Source organism: Apodemus sylvaticus, chromosome 11 (genome assembly GCF_947179515.1).
Source record: "Apodemus sylvaticus chromosome 11, mApoSyl1.1, whole genome shotgun sequence".
Taxonomy (NCBI): Eukaryota; Metazoa; Chordata; class Mammalia; order Rodentia; family Muridae; genus Apodemus; species Apodemus sylvaticus.
In genome coordinates this window covers 60,568,977-60,589,878 of record NC_067482.1, presented here as the reverse complement: position 1 = coordinate 60,589,878, position 20,902 = coordinate 60,568,977, and the positions used below count along the sequence as shown (strand labels likewise).

The window sequence follows — 20,902 nt, the reverse complement described above, 5'->3', positions numbered from 1 at the left end:
AAAGGAAAGGAAAAAGGAAAGGAAAAAGGAAAGGAAAAAGGAAAGGAAAAAGGAAAGGAAAAAGGAAAGGAAAGGAAAAAGGAAAGGAAAGAAAGGAAAGGAAAGGAAAGGAAAGGAAAGGAAAGGAAAGGAAAGGAAAGGAAAGGAAAGAAAGAAAAGAAAGAAAGAAAGAAAGAAAGAAAGAAAGAGTGAGTTTATTTGGGCTCACAGTTTCAGAGACAGGAGTAGGAAACTGTCTGATCTCACTTCCTCCACACACAGAAAACTAAGGCAGACAGTAGGAAGTGAGGGGAGGCTATGAATGTTTACTGCCTACCCCAGAGATACACATCCTCCATGAGGGCTCTGCTGCCTAAAGATTCCATAACCTCCGCACACCACCATCAACAAGGAACAAAAGAGCACTGAAAAACTGTGCACTGTACTTCACACAGCACTCAAAATTAGTGTTGGTTGAACAATGAAACTAAATGTGTTAAGAAAAATCATATTGGGATATCTTGAAGAAAAAAGATATAAAAATAATAATTTTAAAAATTAATAAATTAATTTTTTTAAACGGAAAAATTTAAAAGGGAAAAAGGCAAGTCAAAAGACCCTTGTGAATTTGGAATAGGCTGGGATTTCATAAATAGGATGTAAAGATCACCGAGTACAAAAATCCCTAAGAAGTCAGACTCAAAACCTTTAAGGAATCCTGTTCACACAAGGGGCGGGAGGAGAAAAGGAGAGGCTGAAAAGGGCTCTGTAAACCTGTGCACACAAAGAGCTTGCATTCACTCACAGCCCACCAGGAAAACAAGCCAGCCACACTCAGGCTGACCTTTGCCCTCAGCAAACTCTCTAAGAATCCATGCAGGCTCAGCATCCCAGAGCAGCAGCATCCCACTGTATGAGTAAGAACCACACTCTTGTACACACGAAGCAGACAGAGTGGCGTCACTTCCAAGGATCAGTGAGAATGACAAGCAACTAAGAAATGTCCCAACAAACAAGACTAAGATGGTACCAGCGATTCCATCAGCTGGGGGTGTTAATACTGAACCAGAGCATGGGAATGGTTCACAATCCTGGCCTCCACTCCTGGGTATGTACAGAGAAAAGCAGGCATGTGACCCATCAAGGTCAGCTTCCACTCACTCACCCGGTGTGCACTGTCAATATAATGGACATTTTCTAGTAGTTTCATTGCATGGACAGAACTAATGCACATGGACTAAAAAAATATAAACTGCTGCTTCACATGAAGAGAAATCTCCCAAATGTAATGGGGAGATGGGGGAGAGAACAGACACACAAAGCAAAACCATGGGCGCCAAGTACAGAGTGTAAGTACCATCACAACTTATCTATGGCACACAGTGTTAGGAAAGGGGAGAAAACGCATGGGGCTTCTAAGTGCTGGAGTAGCAACCATGGTGGGCATGACATGGAAATAGCATTAATACCAACTCCAGGGTTTATGTACTTTGCCCAATATTGAAAGTTAATGAAACAGTGAAGAGCTGGTCCCTCTGATCCTTCGTTTCATCTTGCATAAGTTTATCCTGCATAGAATCATGAAATGTGTAAAGTGGCACTGTACAAGCAAACTTCTGGAAAAAGACCCAACAGAGAAAAATCTAAGGCCACTAAGGCAGGGCTAGAAGACACTCCTCAGAGATGAGAGAGGAGGCAGGCAGGCAAGCAGGCAGGCAGACAGACAGACAGTGTGCTTTTCTCCCTGTGACATGGGAGATGTGAGAGATGAGGTACCGCAGCATGGCTAGAATAATGATTCTGGATCACAAAGCTAACCTACCTCAGTTCTAGACTGATGGACAAGAGACTATAACAACTGCCTATACCATAAAAACCACGGAAGTGCCTGACACACGAGTGCCTACTGCAGATCATCTCCACTGCCTAAGCATCAGCTGCCCCACAGTGTGTCCAGTGGTAGGTATCAGATGTTTTCTTAAATTACTTTGTATATTACATTTTGCTTTTGGGTTTTTGTTGTTTTGAGACAGAGTTTTCCTGTTGTAACCTTAGCTATCCTAAAACTCTATAGACCATGCTGCCCTTGAACTCACATACAGCCATATTTTGAGATATGAACTGAACTTGGAGTTCACCAATTTGAGTAGACTGGCGGGCCAGAGCATTGTGGGTCCTCCTGTCTCTACCTCACAATGGCACTCCTCCTTAATGGTAGCCCCGGTCACATCTGGATTTTGACTCCAGGTCCTCAATCTTTCACAGCAATCACTTTACCTACTAAACCATCTCTCCATCCAGGAAGCACTGTTTAGGACAACGTAAGCACTGTTTAGGACAGCAAGAAGCATGTGGGAAAGGGGTGAAAACAGGGCTCCAGATCGTCTCAACATAGAAATCTCTTCAGTATGCAAGGAGCTATCAACTGTAGTTATGTACAACTGAGAGTGGAGGGGTCCCACTGCGTCTTCACATACACCTGTAATTAAAATATCTGATGTGATGAGTGTGCTGTTTAAAAGTTGTTCAGGCAGAAGCCTTGCTGGCATTCCGGTCAGCTATGTACCAACTGGAACTGGCTTGCTCTTCCTCAGCATGCTCAGTTAGCATTGTTAGAGGAACAAGGAAGAAGCCCCTGGTCTTTACATCTAGACAATTCGAGCAACAAAGGCAGAGCAGACAGTGAGTACTTTGGTCTCACTATTGATGATGGAGGTATTAAGACGCTACATAGTGTCTCCTCCTATTTGGCTCTATTTGTCTAGAGCTCCTTTGATTCTTCTGACCCCCAGTGGGTCCTTCTGGTATGAGTGCAGCAATTCCAACTTCTGCTGATATTTCCCCCTCAGGCACTGAGAGATTCTCTGAAACTGACTGTAGGGATGAGCAGAATCAACCAGGATATCATCTACTGTAAACATAGCAGCAAAACCAGTAGTTGTATCTCATTTAAAGCATAGTTCTCTCAACTGGATCATAAAATGGAAGCACATGGCCCTAGAGACATGAGCACTGAGACTTTACATAAAGACCTAAGACGATGGCACATAAGAAAAGCAGGATTATGTTTACAAATCAATAAAAGGTTAGAAGAAAACAAAACAACAGTTTTCACTTTTAAATAGGCATTACTTCTATCAAGCTGTACGAACTGTAGAATAGGGGTAATTTTCTCTTGCAGTCCTGACTATAGATTGCAGGGCTTCATGCATGCTACATAAGCACTCAGAGTCATGCCTACAACCTTAAGACTGTATGATGAAGAAGAAACTATATTTTCCACACACTCTATGATAACTTTACAACTTTGTCAACAATCCCAGATGCGTTTCTAGCTTCTGCCTCTAGGTGGCAGTTACATCTCAGAAAACAAGATTCTGTGAAAACAGGGAGAAAGATCTTAGCAGTCTTCCAGCTTTGAAAAACTGTGTTTCATATTTTTTAAAAGATTAAAAATCTGAAAGATAAAAGAATAGCTTAGTCCTTCTAGAAAAGGATTATACTAATTTAAATAGTTTAGAAGAACAGTTAGGAATTTCAAAAATAGAAGCTTTCAACTGGTATTATACATAAACAAAAGTTTCCCATGGTGCAGTATCACAGTGAAGCTTAAAATGCAGTATTTCTGTATTTCCTTTATTTTGCTCAACTTCTGATCAGTATTATATACATTTCATGTTGTTTCTCCTTTAAATGCTACATGGTTTCCAAATATTTTACTTTCAAATGTGAATGAGAAACAATTGAAAGCCAAAACCAATCAAAAGGCAGAATTATGGAACCAAGTCTCCAATGAGATATCCACCCCATCACTCTTGCTACTAGAGCTACATGATCACTGAGGAAGAGGAGATGGGAAGGTCTTAAGCTCCCAGAGGAACAGGAAATTTGCTGTGAGATCATGCCTCTCACATATGTCAGAAGCTACATCCATAAGTCTCACCGACATGACAGCCTGAACATGGGCTGAACAAGGATGCCAGTAGATGTACTAATGGGGAAGTTGAACTCACAAAGCCTCAACCTTACACACAAGAAAACTGCAAGCAACTAAGCAACAGTGAGAGCTGGAGAGATAGTCTTCTCTAGGGAAGACACACCAATAGGTTGTCCAATACCCAATGGCCAGCCCTAAAAACATACACAGGATCATTATAGACTGGGAAAGTTGTATTTATGTATTTAGAAGCACATTCACACCACCACCACCAACAACAACACCAACAACAACAACAATGACAACAACAACAATAATAATTAAGGGAAAAAGTCATGAATTTAAAAAAAGAGCAAGGGGAAAAAAGGAATAATGTAAGTGTAATATAATCTCAAAAAAGGGGGAGGATGTGTGTGTGTCTGTATGTGTGTGTGTGTGCGCGCGCGCGGCGCGCGCGCGTGCGCGCACGTGTGCACATTTGCACACAGGTTGAATGGTAACTTGAAGAAGTCAGCTCTCTTCCTCCACCATCTGTGGGTCCTGGGTATGGAAACCTGACCCTCAGGCTTAGAATAGAGCACTTCGCCTACTCAGCCAGCTCATAGGCTCATTAATGCTTTCCTTAAAAGACAGTTGCAAAACAGTGAAATGTGAAATTACAGACACCAGATGCCTCATTAGCTATGAACACTGGTTTAACGTACAAAAGGCAACAATAATAATAATAATAATAATAACAACAACAACAACAATAATAATAATAATAAAGTTAGTTCTAGGGGTATATAGTCCTCCAGCCATCAGAGATCTCCAGAGTGGGCATGCTGAAGTATTATAGGTATGTTGAATATAGTTCAAGTGCACTGCTTACAGCTGTGTGCAAAGATTCCTGGTGTCACTATCATGACAATCCTATCACCTGCAAAATATCCATTTTCAAGCTTCATCTGCCAAGAGACCAGGAAAAGCAATAAAAGACAGAAGCATGAAAAATGAAACAAAGACTGGGGAAAATTATTATAATTCAGGCTTGCCTCAAGATCATTTCTAATGACAAATGCTATCACATTTGAAAAAAAATCACTAAGTATAACAAACTATGTTTCAAGATTATTTCTACAAGAACATAAATATACTTATAAAGTATATGTAATAAGTAGAAGTAATACTGTCTAGATACCAGATTCATAAACTGGGAAGCCTTAGCTATTTCTGGGCAGTGTTTCCACACTTGTAGTGATCTCTCTGTGCTCTACACACACACAACCAAGATGGTGGCACCATGTAACAACCGCAAAGCCACTACAACAGTAACTAAGGTAGGTCATTTCATCCTGATGTGCTAAGGACAGCGAAGGCTGAATCACAAATCTCAAGACTCAGGCAAGTATTTTAGGAGGCCTGACCGCATGTATTAACAGAAGATCCTTTAAGAATGGGTGACGGGCAACAGCAATGGTGAACACGAGTGGGCAGTGGGGCTGAGTGGCAGCCGAGTGGAAATCAAACGGACAGGCTCCAGTACTGCTCCGCAGTCACAAAACTTATGAAGTCACTGCCATCCATTTCCACGGTCATTGTCCACTCCAAAGGCTAAGAGTGTGGGTATGCGGCCGGAAACCTCTTGTTAACTGTTGAGAATCCTTCAGCAAACAAATTGGCCCACACTGAAGGGATCAAAATGCAGAAACCCAAGCTATCTCTTCACATATTAAGGAGGTCAGCTTCTAACTGATCTGATTCCCTTATAGTTCACTGAGCATCCTCTATGAAATACAATCTCATTCATTTCACTTGGTAGTAATTCAATTTCCCTTGAAATCCAGAATCACCTCTTACATAATTAAACGGAGCCAGTTATGTTAAGTTAAAAAGTAAATTCTTCGTTTGGGCTTAATTATGCATAGAGATCATTAGAATATCTAGTATTTATACACCAAGCTAACAACGGCCACACCATTAGCACAGCATAGTTGCCCAGGGAGCCACACTGAATGCTGGTGACGTTCTCATCCGAGTAGAGTATACAGCACCCATCTGACTTCCAGCCTCCTTGTCCGTCCAGCAAATCAAAGTCCCACTGCGCTGCGACTGCATCTGCTCCGTGGGCGATTCGGCGCAGAGTCACATTAACAGGGATGTGGCGGGTATCTACGGTCACACCATCTGGAGGAAATGCGAAAGAACGGAAATTTCTCAAACAAACTTCATAAACAATTAAACGCCAACTTACACGCTGATGGGCACTCTGCAAGATCTTTTTTCACTAGTGACTCATTAAAACAACAAAGAACAAAAATAAGCGTATTTTAGGAAGATCAACCAATAAAGCCACAGCACCCAGCAGCTGTTGGGTAACATCTGCCACACAGACCTATTTTTGTGAGGATCACAGGGGTCACTACTGTCCGCCGTTTGCCATCGTCTGCCAACTTTGTTGAATTTCCAGTGGCTGGAAAAAGCTTTCCATTGCGGAAGGCAATGAGTTGAAGCTTATAGAGGGAGTCATCAGCCGCTCGGATCTCTCGCCGCTGTTTTGGTGAGAAAAGGGAGGGAGGAAGCTGGATAGAGGCCTCCATGATGGTGTTCTGAAAAAAGAAATATGTGTACACACATGTACATATATTACAAAATTTACCACACTAGTATAAAAAACTTAAACAATGTCAGATAGTCATGACATTATTCAAATTATATGCTAAACACGTTTCCAAAAACTGCATACAAAAATTAACATCTCAAACAACTGACAAGTTCAGGAAAAAAAACGTCTGAGCAGCACAGAACAGCACAGGTCAAAAGTATAAAACAGAGAGAAAGGCAAGTTCTTTTTCCAAGAGTTTAAAAATGAGGGAATTGTTAATTTTCCCATGAAACCATACATAGCTACAGCAGACAGCATTAAGCAGATCAAGAGTTTCATTCATGAGTCTTAAAGTTAACAGGAGGGGTGAACAGAGTTAGGTTCACACAATAAAAGACTAGGAATTGACAGAGAACACAGAAGTTTAAAGTCAACACACTACTATTTCAGTACGCGTTTCCCTGAGACTAAGATACGCTGGTCAGAGAACCACAGCAAACAGAAGCGAAAGTGCTGGATGGCCACAGACTGCATCTTACTTCTTCATTCTTGACTTTAGCCAGAAGGTCAAGCAGCAATATTTTCTGTGTTACTAAAGATTTTAAGTTACACATTCAACTTTAATAAAACACATTAACTTTAACAAAGTTAAGCATTCAACTTCAATAAAAAAAATCTGTATGCTCGGGAGATACAGATTTCAATTAATCTGAAAATATTCACTAAGGGAAGAATTTATCACTAAGTCATTTTCTTGGCCACCAACCCCTTTCTTCCTCCAAAGCAAACTACAGGGAACCAAAAGAATTTCCTCTTGAAAGACAAAGGTGACTATTATTTTACTTTAATAATGCTTTGCTTGTGAGACTTTTAGAATACTGTTCCACATCCTAAGGCACCATACAATTTGACTAAAGGCTCCTGTTTATGACTATGTCCTAGCTCAGACGTGGCGACAAGAGCACCACAGCAAGAGTCTGTTCTCTGGGTGTAGCGTGCTGGACAGACTTGGCCCTGGCAGCAATGCCCTGCTATTCTGCTGTCTGACAAACTCCTTGAATCCATCTACTGGACTTGCTATTTAGCAAGCTAATTCTGTTTACAACAGAAGACACAGATCAGAACACGTGGCTGACAGCCAGGAGAAGGACTGCACAAGTCTGAACATCATGCTCATTCCAGTGGCTTTCGAGGTGGCTGTCCCCTCTTCTGGACTTAAACAGTGTGCACAAGCAAGGCCTGCAGCTCCAACCCATGGCTCTCTCTGCTTATTAACTAGACAGGAAGGAATCTGGGCTGCAGATAACATGATTCATTTTTTTATCTCCTATGTACTACTTCCTGTCATTTACATTTACTGAAAATAGCTCACTGTTAATAAATTTAACCAAGTCAACATGGTATGCTTACTGAAAGAAAAAAAATTAAAAGGTTCTACTGAAGCAAAATGATTGACTTTGTAATTATTTAAGTGCTCTGCTTACAATGCAGGCACAGCAGATCCCTGGCAATCATCTGTTGGGTGTTATTTGAGATATTTACATATTACTTTTAAATTAAAGATGTCATGAAAATATGTGTCAGAATTACTGTCTAAGGAAAACCATGCAAAGACTATTATTCTCACAAACACGATGGAAATCCCTCCTCTCAGAGCCATAAAGAGGAGGTAGGAAGGGTAAGAGGCAGAGGGGATGGAGGATACTGGGAGAATCAAGAGAGCAAAGCGCGAATGAACCCAGAGCCTGACGCAGCGGGCACAGGGCTGGCACGGGTCTGCGGCGGGCGGGCGGGCGGGCGGGCGGGTGGGTCTTCTGAGTACTCATCACAGTGCTCAGCTTAGCGTTTCTATGGACTCCTGAGCGTGAGAACAAATGGATCTCTGACTCCTCCGCCTGTTTTTAGGGCTCCTTTCTTTGATATGAAAATATATAAATTTCTCTTAAATGTATAAGAAGTTACCTAAGGATAAAAAAAATCAAGCCATTATTCAATGAATAGTTCATAATCTTACATAATAGACAGCTACTCAAGCTTAAGAACTATAAAATTCATAAAATAGGCTCACCAAAGAACTCAAAACTTCATTAGAAAGCAAACAGAGTTCTCTGGGAGAGTGTCAGGAATGACAGGCCAACTTGATTCTTGTAGTTGGAGAACACACGGCAGCCTGACGCACGCAGGCTGGACTTTCCGGCACATTGAAAGTCAGAAAAAATAAATAAATAAACAGTGGGTGAGGACAAGAGCCTCCAGCCATCCGAACTCAGGCTTAGATGCTAAATTGATTATTAAATGTTAGAATTAACATTCAACATGTTGAAAAAAGGAAATGTAAAAGTTTGAAATTTAAAAAAAAATCTAATCTTTAGGTTGTAAAATTAATAAAAAACAATAAAGAAAAAGCTCATAGCAAGAGCGACAGACCCGTGGCCTTTACAGTCAGGGCTTCTAACCTCCTTCAGAGCCCAATAAAGAATATTACCGACTAACAATCACAGGCTCCCTGGGCTGAGAGGAAGAGGGTGCAGAGGAGATGAACTGGAGCTGTGTCAATCGTGCCCACAGCTCATAGTAAGAATGCGAAATGTGCGCTTCCGTCTTTTAAAAGAAGTGTGCTCACCATCAATGGGAAGGCTGTAAATCTAACTTTCGTAATCACTGAAGAACACATAACTTGTTACATTCCTCATGACTATACCTTTGTCTGCTGGCCTGAAGGCAGGAAACAGTTTATAATTTCAATTAATCATATGTGGGTTTTAGGACTGTGTGGATTACAGCAGTGAGGGAGCTGCATACACCCAGGAATCACAGCTAATAAACGGGAAACTTCTCCTAAGGAGCCCTGAGACAGACACGACTGTGGCTTCCAGTATTCACTGCTGGAAGATGGCAGGCAGCAGGCAAACATGATTTGAGTTGTTCCCCCATGCTTGGGAGACAGGATAACAACTGCTCAATTTCCTTCAATTTGTGTCTCAACTTCAGAGCACTTCCAATGACCTCTGTAACAAAGGATGGGGAAACGCAGCCAGGAGGGGCACAGAAGCTGCAGAGCTGTGGGTGATCACTGCTGCCCTGGCAGTGGGAGAACAGTGCTCAGGGACCAGAAAGAAAAACGGGGTGACCTAACAATGAGCCAGAAAAACGGGGTGACCTAACAATGAGCCAGAACCACTTGTTCTAACATCTGTAGTTTTGATTCATTATACAACCAGGTAAAACACGAACACATATGTTCGTGGCATGATATCATGAGCTTTTCAGTATCTTCCATGGCAAATAACTAAAAAGAAGCGTGATACAGGTTAACTCAAACCAGAAAGCACGTAGAAGTTAGCATCTTATGAAATACTATGGCCTTGCTCCATGAGGAATATTCACATTTTAGACAGTATGTTTTTACTTTATAAAATTCTAACAGTAAAGTCAGGATGAGTTACAAAACCACTGAATTCAAAACAACAAAATACCAATTTATTTGCTCATGCCATTGTAAAAAGGTGGCATGTCCTAAGGCACTGTCTTGTCTTACTTGCTATAGATAATGAGGGTGGGGTGCTTTCAGGATTCATTTTCAACTGATTTTCCTTGTTAAGAACGTTTAACTGTTAATTTTATTCAACAGCTTTTAGAGCTTAGGTTAGTTTGTGTTTGGCCCTGTGTGTTCCCTAAAGATATGATCAGGCCCTTGCTATCAAATATTCATAATTTAGACAAGAGGTGAGGCCCATTGCCACAACGTACTAAGACTAAAGCTAACCCTGAGAACGAATTGCTGTCACTGTCAACACAGACACCTCTTTTCATCTTTTCTGAACCGGTTAAGTTTGGTACCATTTTATGAGCTCCTGCCAATAGCTTGGCATGGAGTCTGAGAGGTGGAGACCCTGGTCCCTGGTCTCTACACAGCTGGGTAACAGGGAAGGAGAACACAAGGAATGCAGGATACGTAGCTGCAGAGACCAAGAGCCTCCCCTCCCACTGATATCAGACAAGGCCATCCTCTGCTACATATCTATCAGGAGCCATGGGTCCCTCCAGGTACACTCCCTTAGTTGTTGGTCTAGTCCCTGGGAGCTCTGGGTGGTCCGGCCAGCTGACATTATTTTTCCTATGGGGTTGTGATCCCCCTCCGCTCCTCCAGACCTTCCCCTAGCTCCCCTACCAGGGTACCCAAGCTCAGTCTGATGGTTGGCTGCAAGCATCATCATCTGCATTGGTCAGGTGCTAGCAGAACCTCCCAGGTCACAGCCACATCAGGTTCCTGTCAGCAAGTGTAAAGGCATCTTTTATATAGGTTCAACTCAGGTGCTAATGTGTGTCCACACTGAAGGGGGATACAGGGAATGATTGGATGCTTTAGGTCAAGTAATCTAGTTAGTGTATTTTTGAAGCAGTTTTTAAAGAAGGAACAAAACAATTGTCTAGCTTCAATTTTTTTAGGCGTGAGGAAAGTCCCTGGGTAGAGTGACAAAGCTGAGTGTATTTCTTTCTACTGACCTCCAACCATCTAAATCTGCACCCATCGTGAAGAACATGTTCTCCCTACCCTGTCTCACCATAACAATTCATGAAACAGGCATAATAGCACAGAGTGCCTTGTTCTCTTGCCACAGGATGATCTTAAAAGGAGAACGGTCTGTAAGGAGCAGATCCTGGAGTGTTCACATGATCCCTCATTCTTAGCTGGGAGTGTTCTCCTCACACAGGGGAGGCTGTGAAACCCATAAAGTACAGGGTAGCATCACTTCCGTCCCTTTCTACCAACTGTAAGCCATCAATCTCAAATCCTCGTCAGACACATATGCCTATCTCTAATTTTCTCTGAATGCTGCTATCTCAGGTGCAGGAAGACAGCTGAGCTGGACTACAGGTGGTGGGCTGTGTTATGGTGTACTAACATCAGGCCAAAAGTAGCAGATCAAATTGGCCAATTTGCCTCTGAGCACAGTGTACTGAGTAAAGGCACAGTATCATCAAGATGTTCTCGCCCATTTTGGACTGTCTTAGTGGCTACAGTATTTCTCCACTCAGCATACTTAGCTCTCCTTATGAAGGGCATCAGGGTAAACTATGAGGAAGCACAAAGAGTTATCCATCCATCCTCTGAGTAGACACGTTAGGTACCGTCAGCACATCAGAACACTCTGTGATTGTTATTTGGCAGGCTCCTTATAGCTAAAACCCAGAGAACACGACAGAGCTAAGTGAAAAGCAGACAATGGGTCGGTCCAGGGGCTGCCATTCTGTTCTAGTGCTTTCCTTCAATGCGGCTGAGGCAAACTCTGAAAGTGTGCAAATAAGCTCTTTTTCCCTCCATTGCTCCAAAGACAATAACAAAAACTATATTTTAAAACCAGACACACTGAAGCTAATAGAAAACAAACTGGGGAAGACCCTTGAGGACATTGGTACAGGGGGAAAGTTCCTGAACAGAACGCCAATAGCTTATGCTCTAAGATCAAGAATTGACAAATGGGACCTCATAAAATTACAAAGTTTCTGTAAGGTAAAGGACACCATCAAAAGAACAAATCGGCAACCAACAAATGGGGAAAAAATCTTCACCAACCCTACATCCAACAGAGGGCTAATATCCAATATATACAGAGAACATAAGAAGTTAGACCCCAGAAAAGCAAATAACCCTATTAAAAATGGGGTACAGAGCAAAACAAAGAATTTTCACCTGAAGAACTTTGGATGGCTGAGAAGCATCTTAAAAATGCTCAACATCATTAGTCATTAGGGAAATGCAAATCAAAACAACCCTGAGATTTCACCTTACACCAGTCAGAATGGCTAAGATTAAAAACTCAGGAGACTAGAGGTGTTGGCGAAGATGTGGAGAAAGAGGAACACTCCTCCACTGCTGGTGGGAATGCAAATTGGTACAACCACTCTGGAAATCAGTGGCGGTTCCTCAGAAAACTGGGCACGTCACTTCCGGAGGACCCTGCTATACCACTTCTGGGCATACACCCTGAGGATTCCCCAGCATGTAATAAGGATACATGTTCCACTATGCTTATAGCAGCCCTATTTATAATAGCCAGAAGCTGGAAAGAACCCAGGTGTCCCTCAACGGAGGAATGGATACAAAAAAATGTGGTATATATACACAATGGAGTACTATTCAGCCATTAGAAACAATGAATTCATGAAATTTTTAGACAAATGGATGGAACTGGAGAACATCATACTAAGTGAAGTAACTCAGTCTCAAAAGATCAATCATGGTATGCACTCACTGATAAGTGGATATTAGCGTAGAAACTTGGAATACCCAAGACATAATCCACATATCAAATGATGTCCAAGAAGAACTGAGGAGTAGCCCCTGTTCTGGAAAGGCTCAGTGCAGCAGTATAGGGCAATACCATAACAGGGAAGTGGGAAGGCGTGGATGGGGGAATAGGGGGAGGGAAGAGGGCTTATGGGATTTTCGGGGAGTGGGGAGCCAGAAAAGGGGAAATCATTTGAAATGTAAATAAAAAATATATCGAATAAAAAAAATTAAAAGAAAAGAAAAAGAAAATGAACTCACTGTTAATGATCATTAGTGTCTGAATCAAAGAAAATATATTTTGCATTTCTGTGGCTGTGATAAAATTCCATGACAAAGGCAACTTATAGAGGAGTTCATGATTGAAGTTCCGGAAGGATAATAGTCTGCCATGGAGACATGGAAGTATGTTGCAGGCATGGCATAGAAATAAGAACATGAAGCTGAGAATGCACAACTACAAATCCAAGCATGAAGCAAAGAGAGGAAGTACAACAAGACTCTACGGACTCAGAGCCAGTCACCTCTGAGTGGCATAGTTATATGGCACTTATATAACATACTTATATGGATTGAATTAGACTGTTGGGTTCATGAAACAAAATATTCCTCAAAATTTAAAAAAATACACTGAAAATTTTGATTTTTTTTAAAATACATGTCACATATTGACATTTCTTATCCAAAATTTGGCATACGTCAAGACTGATTCCTGTAGACACTGTAGGCACACTGCTAAGAGCCCACAGTACTTCTAAGGCTCATGGAAATGCTTTAATGTCTTCAAACCAAGAAAAGGGAAACTTTTATATGAAAGAAAATATTTTGATAAATAATATTAATACATTTGCCTTTATACCATGGCAATCGGAAAGACAGAAGGTTATTATTTCCAAGTGGTGAAAGTCAGTATGAAGGCAAAACATGTTGCCTGTGAAGTCTGCATGTTCTACCTCTGTCAGAGTCTCCTTTAAAACAGTAGCACAATATTCCAAAGCTTCTTACCAACTCCTTTAAAAAGACATACATGAATCAACCAAAAAACTAAAGAACCACCCTTTAGCAGCATCGCTGAGGAAGAGATCCCCTCCCGTCCCTTTGCCAGCTGCAGTGGGAGGGTTGGCCCTGATGAGGTCAGGAGAGCGGGAGAGCTCGGGCTGGACATGGCGGTTGTAGGTGAGTTGGCCCTAAGCACACGAGTGGGAGAGCCAGTGGGCTGACACCAGTTCAGATACCTCCAGGGTCCAGATCAAGGGCCCACACCAATATCTATCCAATTGATGAACTGTTAAGAGTACATGAAGGTGCCCATCCTACAGATCCCAAACTACTGAATTTGCATAACCCAGGGCAACAAAAGGATATCCCAGAGGATACCCAGTGAGATTCCAATATTGACAGTGGCAGAAGCCAGGGGCCTCGTACCAGATCAACAAGTCTTTGCAATGAACATTTATAAGTAAAGAAGTGTGCACAAAAGGGTGTACTTTTGCATGGGACACACTGTGACACAACACACTATAGCTTCCACAGTGAAGATTGTGTTTTTTTCCTCTGCTAGGGGGAGATTACAGGGTATGAGGGAGGAGGTTGAGAACAAGAGGAGGAAAGAGAAGGAGGATTGGGGTGCATGATATAACATTCACAAAGAACCAATAAAAAGTTTAAACCACACACACTTTCTGTGTAAAGCCACACTGAGCATTCACATTTATGCAAAGAGAACTTTAACTGAGCAGAGAGGATAGCACACCTTCAGGGCCAGGCTTGAGAAGGTGCTGGAAACATTGCATTTGAAGCTCAGCTGTTTGTCCAGGTTCCCATCCGGATCCCGTCGCCCATAGTCAGGAAGACCTGCGCGGTCGGAGGCAGCCACTTTCTGGAACACGGAGCAGGTCATCCCTGTGAAGCCGGCAGCCTTGATGACATACGCTTCCAGAGCAATATTGGGCGAATACTGCAAAAGCCAACCAAACAGGAGTTGTGGGAGATTTAGAATGCAGGGTAAGGGGGTGCTCCAGGACTTCATGAACACACACATACACACATACACATACACATACACATACACATACACCTTAAAGAAGTGAAGAAGCCTGTGAATAGGAAAGATTCAAGGAGGCAGGCATGGAAGGGGCAGGTGGAAAACGGAGGAAGGATGTGATATTTAATCATATAGAGAAATTAGAAGTGACAGGGAGCACTGCCCTCAGGTCCCTGTTGCTTAGCACACGAGGCACTAGGTTCAAACCTCAGCATTACAGATAAATAATAAGTATAATTTGAAAAATACCTTACAGCTAATAAACTAAAATTTGAAGTTTTTTATTCACAGGATGAATGAGCTATGAGAAAACTCTGTAGCAATCCCCACATGCACAGAATGACTGAAGAAAGAAGAGGAGGGAATCCTGGTAACACTCGACTACCCACACTGTCTCTTCATGTGGAGAATAAGCAGGCTATCTGCATTGAATTCATAGAAAAACAAAAAACAAAAATCTGCAGACTCATTCTAAAGCTGCTTTCCCTCCACCCCCAAAGAAATAAGGCAGATGCTGATCCAAATGGCAGAAAATAAACTGAGTTAAGTAGCAAATTAGGTCAGGAGAATTGCCTAAAACAGATGGCACCTGCCGACCCTCCAGCGTTGAAGGAATTCAAAGGTGATCTGAACTTAGGGGGTCACTAAGATGTACAACCTGTCAATCCACAAACCACCATGTCTGTGCCCTGGAGGAACCCCAGCATGTCTCCCACTCACCACCCATGCCAGGGGAGGCACAGGAAGAGAAAAGGTGACAGTTCCACTTTCAAACCTGCCAAAGAGGCAGGATTAATTGTGCATCTAAAGGAAACATGGTGGCTCACCTTGCTGTGAGGATGATTATGTATGCATTAGGGTTTGCTTCACGCACTAACCCTGTGAAATCAGCATTAATTACACACATAAACGAGTAATGTATACTCCACATAATTCCTAGATACCAATGCACAAAACCCCAGTAGAGTTTCTGAAAATCACACCAATCACAGTTGATGCATGGAACTCTGGAGAAGCCCTTGTCTTTAGACTCTCCTTCATACCCCGTCCTGACTTAGTATACCAGTCCCACCCCTCTCCTGGTTTACCTCCTCCAGGCTCAGATAGCCGGGTCAACCATCATCTTAAAGTACTAAACAGAAATTTCCAGTTATCATACTCATAAATAACTTTCTTCACTGTTGTAATCATTCCACGTTACCATTAGGTGTTATTATCCACCTCTTATTGTGCCTGATTTATATGCTGAGCTTGGCAGGTATGAACATAGAGGATAAACTAGCATATGCAGAGTTCTTGACTACCCATGGCTTCAGGCCTTCACTGGGGTCTTAGAATACTTTCCTAGGACTAGAGAGGCAGCTGTGTAAGCAGATGTGTAACTCTTGGAGCCTGTTTTGCATGCCAAGATGGCCTTCACTCATGCACCATCACTTTTATTATGCCCTTCTATGGCAGAGGACCTGTGAGATGTAGCTAAGTAGTTCAGGAGGCTATAAGACAGGAGCGGGTGTGAACAGCTGGGGACACTATTGAAAGACAAGTGGGTCTCAAGTCAGGCTATGCATCTAAGAGCAGAACTGCCAGGAACTTAGCAGTGAGACAACAGCTACATTATGCCTCTAGTTATACAGTTATTTGGGGACAGAATGCTAATCTTAATTGAGCTAAAGGTACAATAACGCACAGGATGATCAAAATGGCCTCAGGAACTGTAGAACACTCAACTGTCCTGTAATAGTCAGGAGCTGAAAACCATTAACCAGATCAGAGTATGACAGCTAAGGGAGTAAGACATTTATTTATCACATTTTTAGAACACAAGTAAGCAATACACAAGAAATTTACGAGTTCGACTTAGCATGAACATAATTTAATACTGTTTAACTGAGATATTATTCTATTGTACTAACTGTTTTCTAAATGTTGGAGGACAGCCCAGGCCTTTAAGACAGAGCCCCAGGCGAGCTCTCAGACGTTCCTGAAACTTCCTTCTGGGCTCCAGACTGAGAATTACCTCGGATGGCCAGTGGGTGGCACGCCAGCAGAGCCATCAAATATTTCTTATTTTTGTTATAGAATTCATTTCAGTGGATTAGACAGTGACAGCCATTCAAATTACATAATACGAAAGTATTTTCCAGCTTCTGAGAAAACAGATTACTCAGAAGCAAAATTAACTTCTCAAATGGTTCAGAGAAAGACATTCTGTGCTTATCAGTAGTAGCAGGAGACAGTGACACCATGAGGGTAGAAACGAGGTCCTTCTGGGTTGGAGTGGCCGTACTCTAATCCTCCTGCGGGTCGATGTCAGTGTTGCACTTACTGTGGAGTACACGTGAGCCCCGCTGGCCAGGCGATGTGTGGCGATGCGCTGCAGGCACTGGACAATCCGACTGCAGGCCTGTGCTTCCCTCTGGGCCAGCCACAGGACCCGCTCATCAGCCAGCATGATGTTGCTTGCCACGTCGACCATCACGTCACCAAGCTACGGGGCGGACCAGAGAGAGGAGAAAGCTGTCAAAAGCCAGGGAAGGCTGCTCAACAGACTCAAAATAAAAGCTTAAAATTAAAAGAAAAACAAAACCAAAAAAACTTGGTTTAAAGGGTGAGATTGGCTTCTGTATAAATCTGATGTAAGAAAACTGTCCTTGCTTCTCATTAAAGCCCTCAGACAGAACAGCATGCTATGGCCATTTGGTAATATTTAGCTCCAAACAGTACTTAAGTAGCCACTACATCACCAGTGACAAGACTGCTGTGTATCATCTCAGAGGAAAAGAAAGGCAGTTAGATTAATTAAGGAGGAGAATGTGACACACTGTCACAGACAGACTTCAGCTCATCATCTAGAAAGCCATTATGAACACTGTATATATCAGCTTAAACTCCTATTAATTATATACATACACTACCTACAGGATCTCCCCCATCTTCTAGCATATTCAAAATACCAGTCACCTTCACTGCCCTGAGTACCAAGTGTGCGGTGAGCAAGTGTGAGTCCCCCACTGTGAATGGACTCCCTCCATTCATCTCAAGTCGAGCACCCCCTGAGAGCCCAAAGCCATGTAACAACTGATCCTCCATGTAGGAGGTGCTCCCTCTTGGCTGCTCCTTCCACACACTGCGCCTTCTCTGCTTGTGTTTGCTCAACTGTACCATACAGGGATCAGCATAAGGCAAGAGCAGGAACAGGTCACTTTGTTCCTGGTTACTGTAGTCAAGTTACCACAGGAAAATGCACTAGGCAGCCTGTTTGCTAAGGAGACCCACCCAAGTCAAGGGAGCCCTGGATAGTATCACACGTTCATGAAGGGAGCTCTTGACTGGGGATACGGAAAAAAGCACTCCATAGGCTGCAGCAGAGCTTTGAAAGCCATCTGGTCCTCAGACCACAAAGCAGGCATCCAAGGCACTAAGCTGCAATGCCAAGCCAAAAAGCCAGAGCTGCTTGAGCAAATGGCTTCTGATCATTCCAGAAGACCCCAGGTAAAGTCCTCAACCACGCTCTGCACCCAATACTCTACATAAGAAGTATGAATGAGATGGCTGTGAAGGTTTAGGAAGAAGTCCAGCCCACCCTAACTCTGGATGCCTGGCCAGATGCCTCACCAGACAGGCACCTCTTCGACCCAGAAAAGAAGGACCTACAGTCCAGTGCCTTCTAAATGGCGGGCACACTTAAGTGCCAACAACAAATATCAGGCTCCTGAAACCAAGCCTCGCACACAGCACGCACAAAAACTATGTTGGATTGTTTCATTATTTTACTAATCCTTTGGGGTGGGGAGGGGTGGGAGGTAAAGATAAATGACCATTTCAATCCCCAAACAGGTCTGCTTTCTAAAACAAAAACCTTAGTTCTAGATAGAGCCGTAGGAGGGCACCTCGTTCTTCAGACTTTCTCTGCAGATTTAAATGGCAGAGCAAATGAACCTGACGAGAACCCCTAGATAGTATCACTTTGTAGGCTCATGTCGGATTTCTTTTGGGGACCACCAACTCTATAAGATGATACTTCATATACGTGACAAGTTCCCCAAACATTTACACCACCATATACACAAACGGCTGTCTGATGGTCTGCATCACTAACATCCACACTGGTAAAGTTTTAGTCCTCTAAGGTACTTGACCTTTGCCCCTTTGCCAGCTTGAAACAGTTAAGAACTGCCTTCACCCCGCCCCCAAATGTCTGAGCAGCAGTTAGGATGATCACTGAGATGGAGGACTGAGAGACTAGGAGTTAGACTCCCTGTGAGGCAGGCAGATAAGGAGAGGGGTCATGGCTAGGCTATAAAGGGAGTGGCCCTTCTTCCTCAGGATGGCCGGCTTCTTCCTTTCTCCTGACTGGAGGAAAGCCTCACAGCTTACAACAAAGCTCTTGATTGCTTTGCGCCCCACCAGCATGCTCCCTGTTCAAGGCCTGGCTGAGGAAGTTCAGGGCTGCTCAGGATGAGTCATAAAATAGTTCTGGGCCAATCGGGCTTAACTTTCTTCAAATCCTAAGTTAGGGATAAAAACTCTTCAGAGCTATAAAGCCCCCATCCCTCCAGATAATATTGGGTTTTTCAGCTTCTGAGTACCCCCACTTTTTCTCTGGGTGCCTGTTGCACGTGTGTTTCTTCGGCCACAATAAAAGACTTTCGTCAACTGGTAAAAATGAAGGTGGGAGCACTTTGTATATCTGTCTTCAGACATCAAGGCTTAATGCCTCAACCACAAACCTTGCTCTATTAAAAAGGCCCTACCTTTGTACTGCCCCTACCACAGAACATTAAAGCTTTACTGACTTTAATTCCTTGCAGTCAGGGGACTGAAATGTGTTATTTCCACATATACCTTAGTACCTGGGCAAGACTCATTCAAACTGCCAACAGCTATCACTGGTCATTTCCCTCACGGCTCAGCGTTCATTAGTGGGGCTCACTTACGTTATCACTGAATAAACGCTGACCAGCTGACTCACTACCTGAGCAGTGGAAACGAGCTCGGAGAGTCAGACGGGCTCCACTCTCCAGCTTATAGCACAGAAAACATGTGATTCCCACTAAGATCACTGCCGTGATAGACTTAGCAGGGTAAACATGTGACAGACAATGATGAAATATAATCAAAACACTCCATTTCAACTGACTCCCGCATTGTCAAGGCATGTTTCTCCCAAGCATGAAGTAGTACCAGGGTCAACTGACAGGAGAGTTAGGAGGAACTGGGCAGGCGGGGAGGTGTACAGTTAAAAGTCAAGCATGTGGAAGGCGAAAGTGGAGGATTCTTTGCATCCAAGAGCTGGGAAGGCCAAGTTGGGCAGCAGGGAGACCTCCTGTCAAAATGAAAAGGAAGAGGAAGAAGAGGAAATAGAGGAGGGGAGAGAAGAGGAAAAGAAGTAGGGAGGGGAGGAACAAGAGGAAGAGGAGTAAGAATAAGAGGAAGATGGGGAACAGAAGAAAAATGAGGAGGAAGAGGGAACCAGGAGGAAAGAAAGGCGGGAGGGGAGGGAGAGGGAAAGGACAAAGGGAAAGGGTAGGGTGGGGCAGGAGGCGGAGCAGCAGCAGCCACCACCAATCCGTACAACTTCACTCTAAGGTCATAGGCAACATAGGACTAGCCACACTCTACACTTTCCTACTAACAACAGGTCCTGTGCTGGCGAGGACCCCTATGTACATATACGTCTGTGTGTGTATATATATAAGTCTGTGTATATAAGATGGCTACTGACTCCTACCCCGTTTTCTGCACCTGCTAATCAGATCAATCAGACACTGACACAAATGAACTAATAACTCCATCCTTAAACGCAAAATGAGAATGGCTGGAATAATGATTTTTATTGTCTACTATTCTGGCTTGCTGTTACTTCAGGATTTTATGCAAAAATGTAACAGGCAGTGTGATGAAGTCCTCAGACACGCTCAGTGACCATCAGAATTGAATTGCTTTTGGTTATGAAAATTTCAGAGATAAAATGTACAAAAGCAGTGATTGCACTTAAGCAAAGCTACAAATATGAGCTACTACAGAACGGCTTGTTTTTAATGAAATTTGGTTTTTTTTGGGTTT

At 42.9% G+C, this 20,902-nt stretch overlaps 1 protein-coding gene across 1 annotated transcript in view; it reads right to left on the bottom strand.

Annotated features, from left to right (window-relative positions):
• The window catches only part of Adgra3 (adhesion G protein-coupled receptor A3), a 98,917-nt gene that overhangs the window by 13,770 nt on the left and 64,245 nt on the right, over positions 1-20,902 (bottom strand). The window contains exons 11-15 of the mRNA XM_052199702.1: positions 17,163-17,324; positions 14,546-14,749; positions 6,291-6,504; positions 5,820-6,082; positions 4,788-4,863 (exon numbers count right to left, since the gene is read on the bottom strand). Of these exons, the coding sequence (XP_052055662.1) occupies positions 4,788-4,863; positions 5,820-6,082; positions 6,291-6,504; positions 14,546-14,749; positions 17,163-17,324 (919 nt within the window). The remainder of the gene's footprint in view (positions 1-4,787; positions 4,864-5,819; positions 6,083-6,290; positions 6,505-14,545; positions 14,750-17,162; positions 17,325-20,902) is intronic.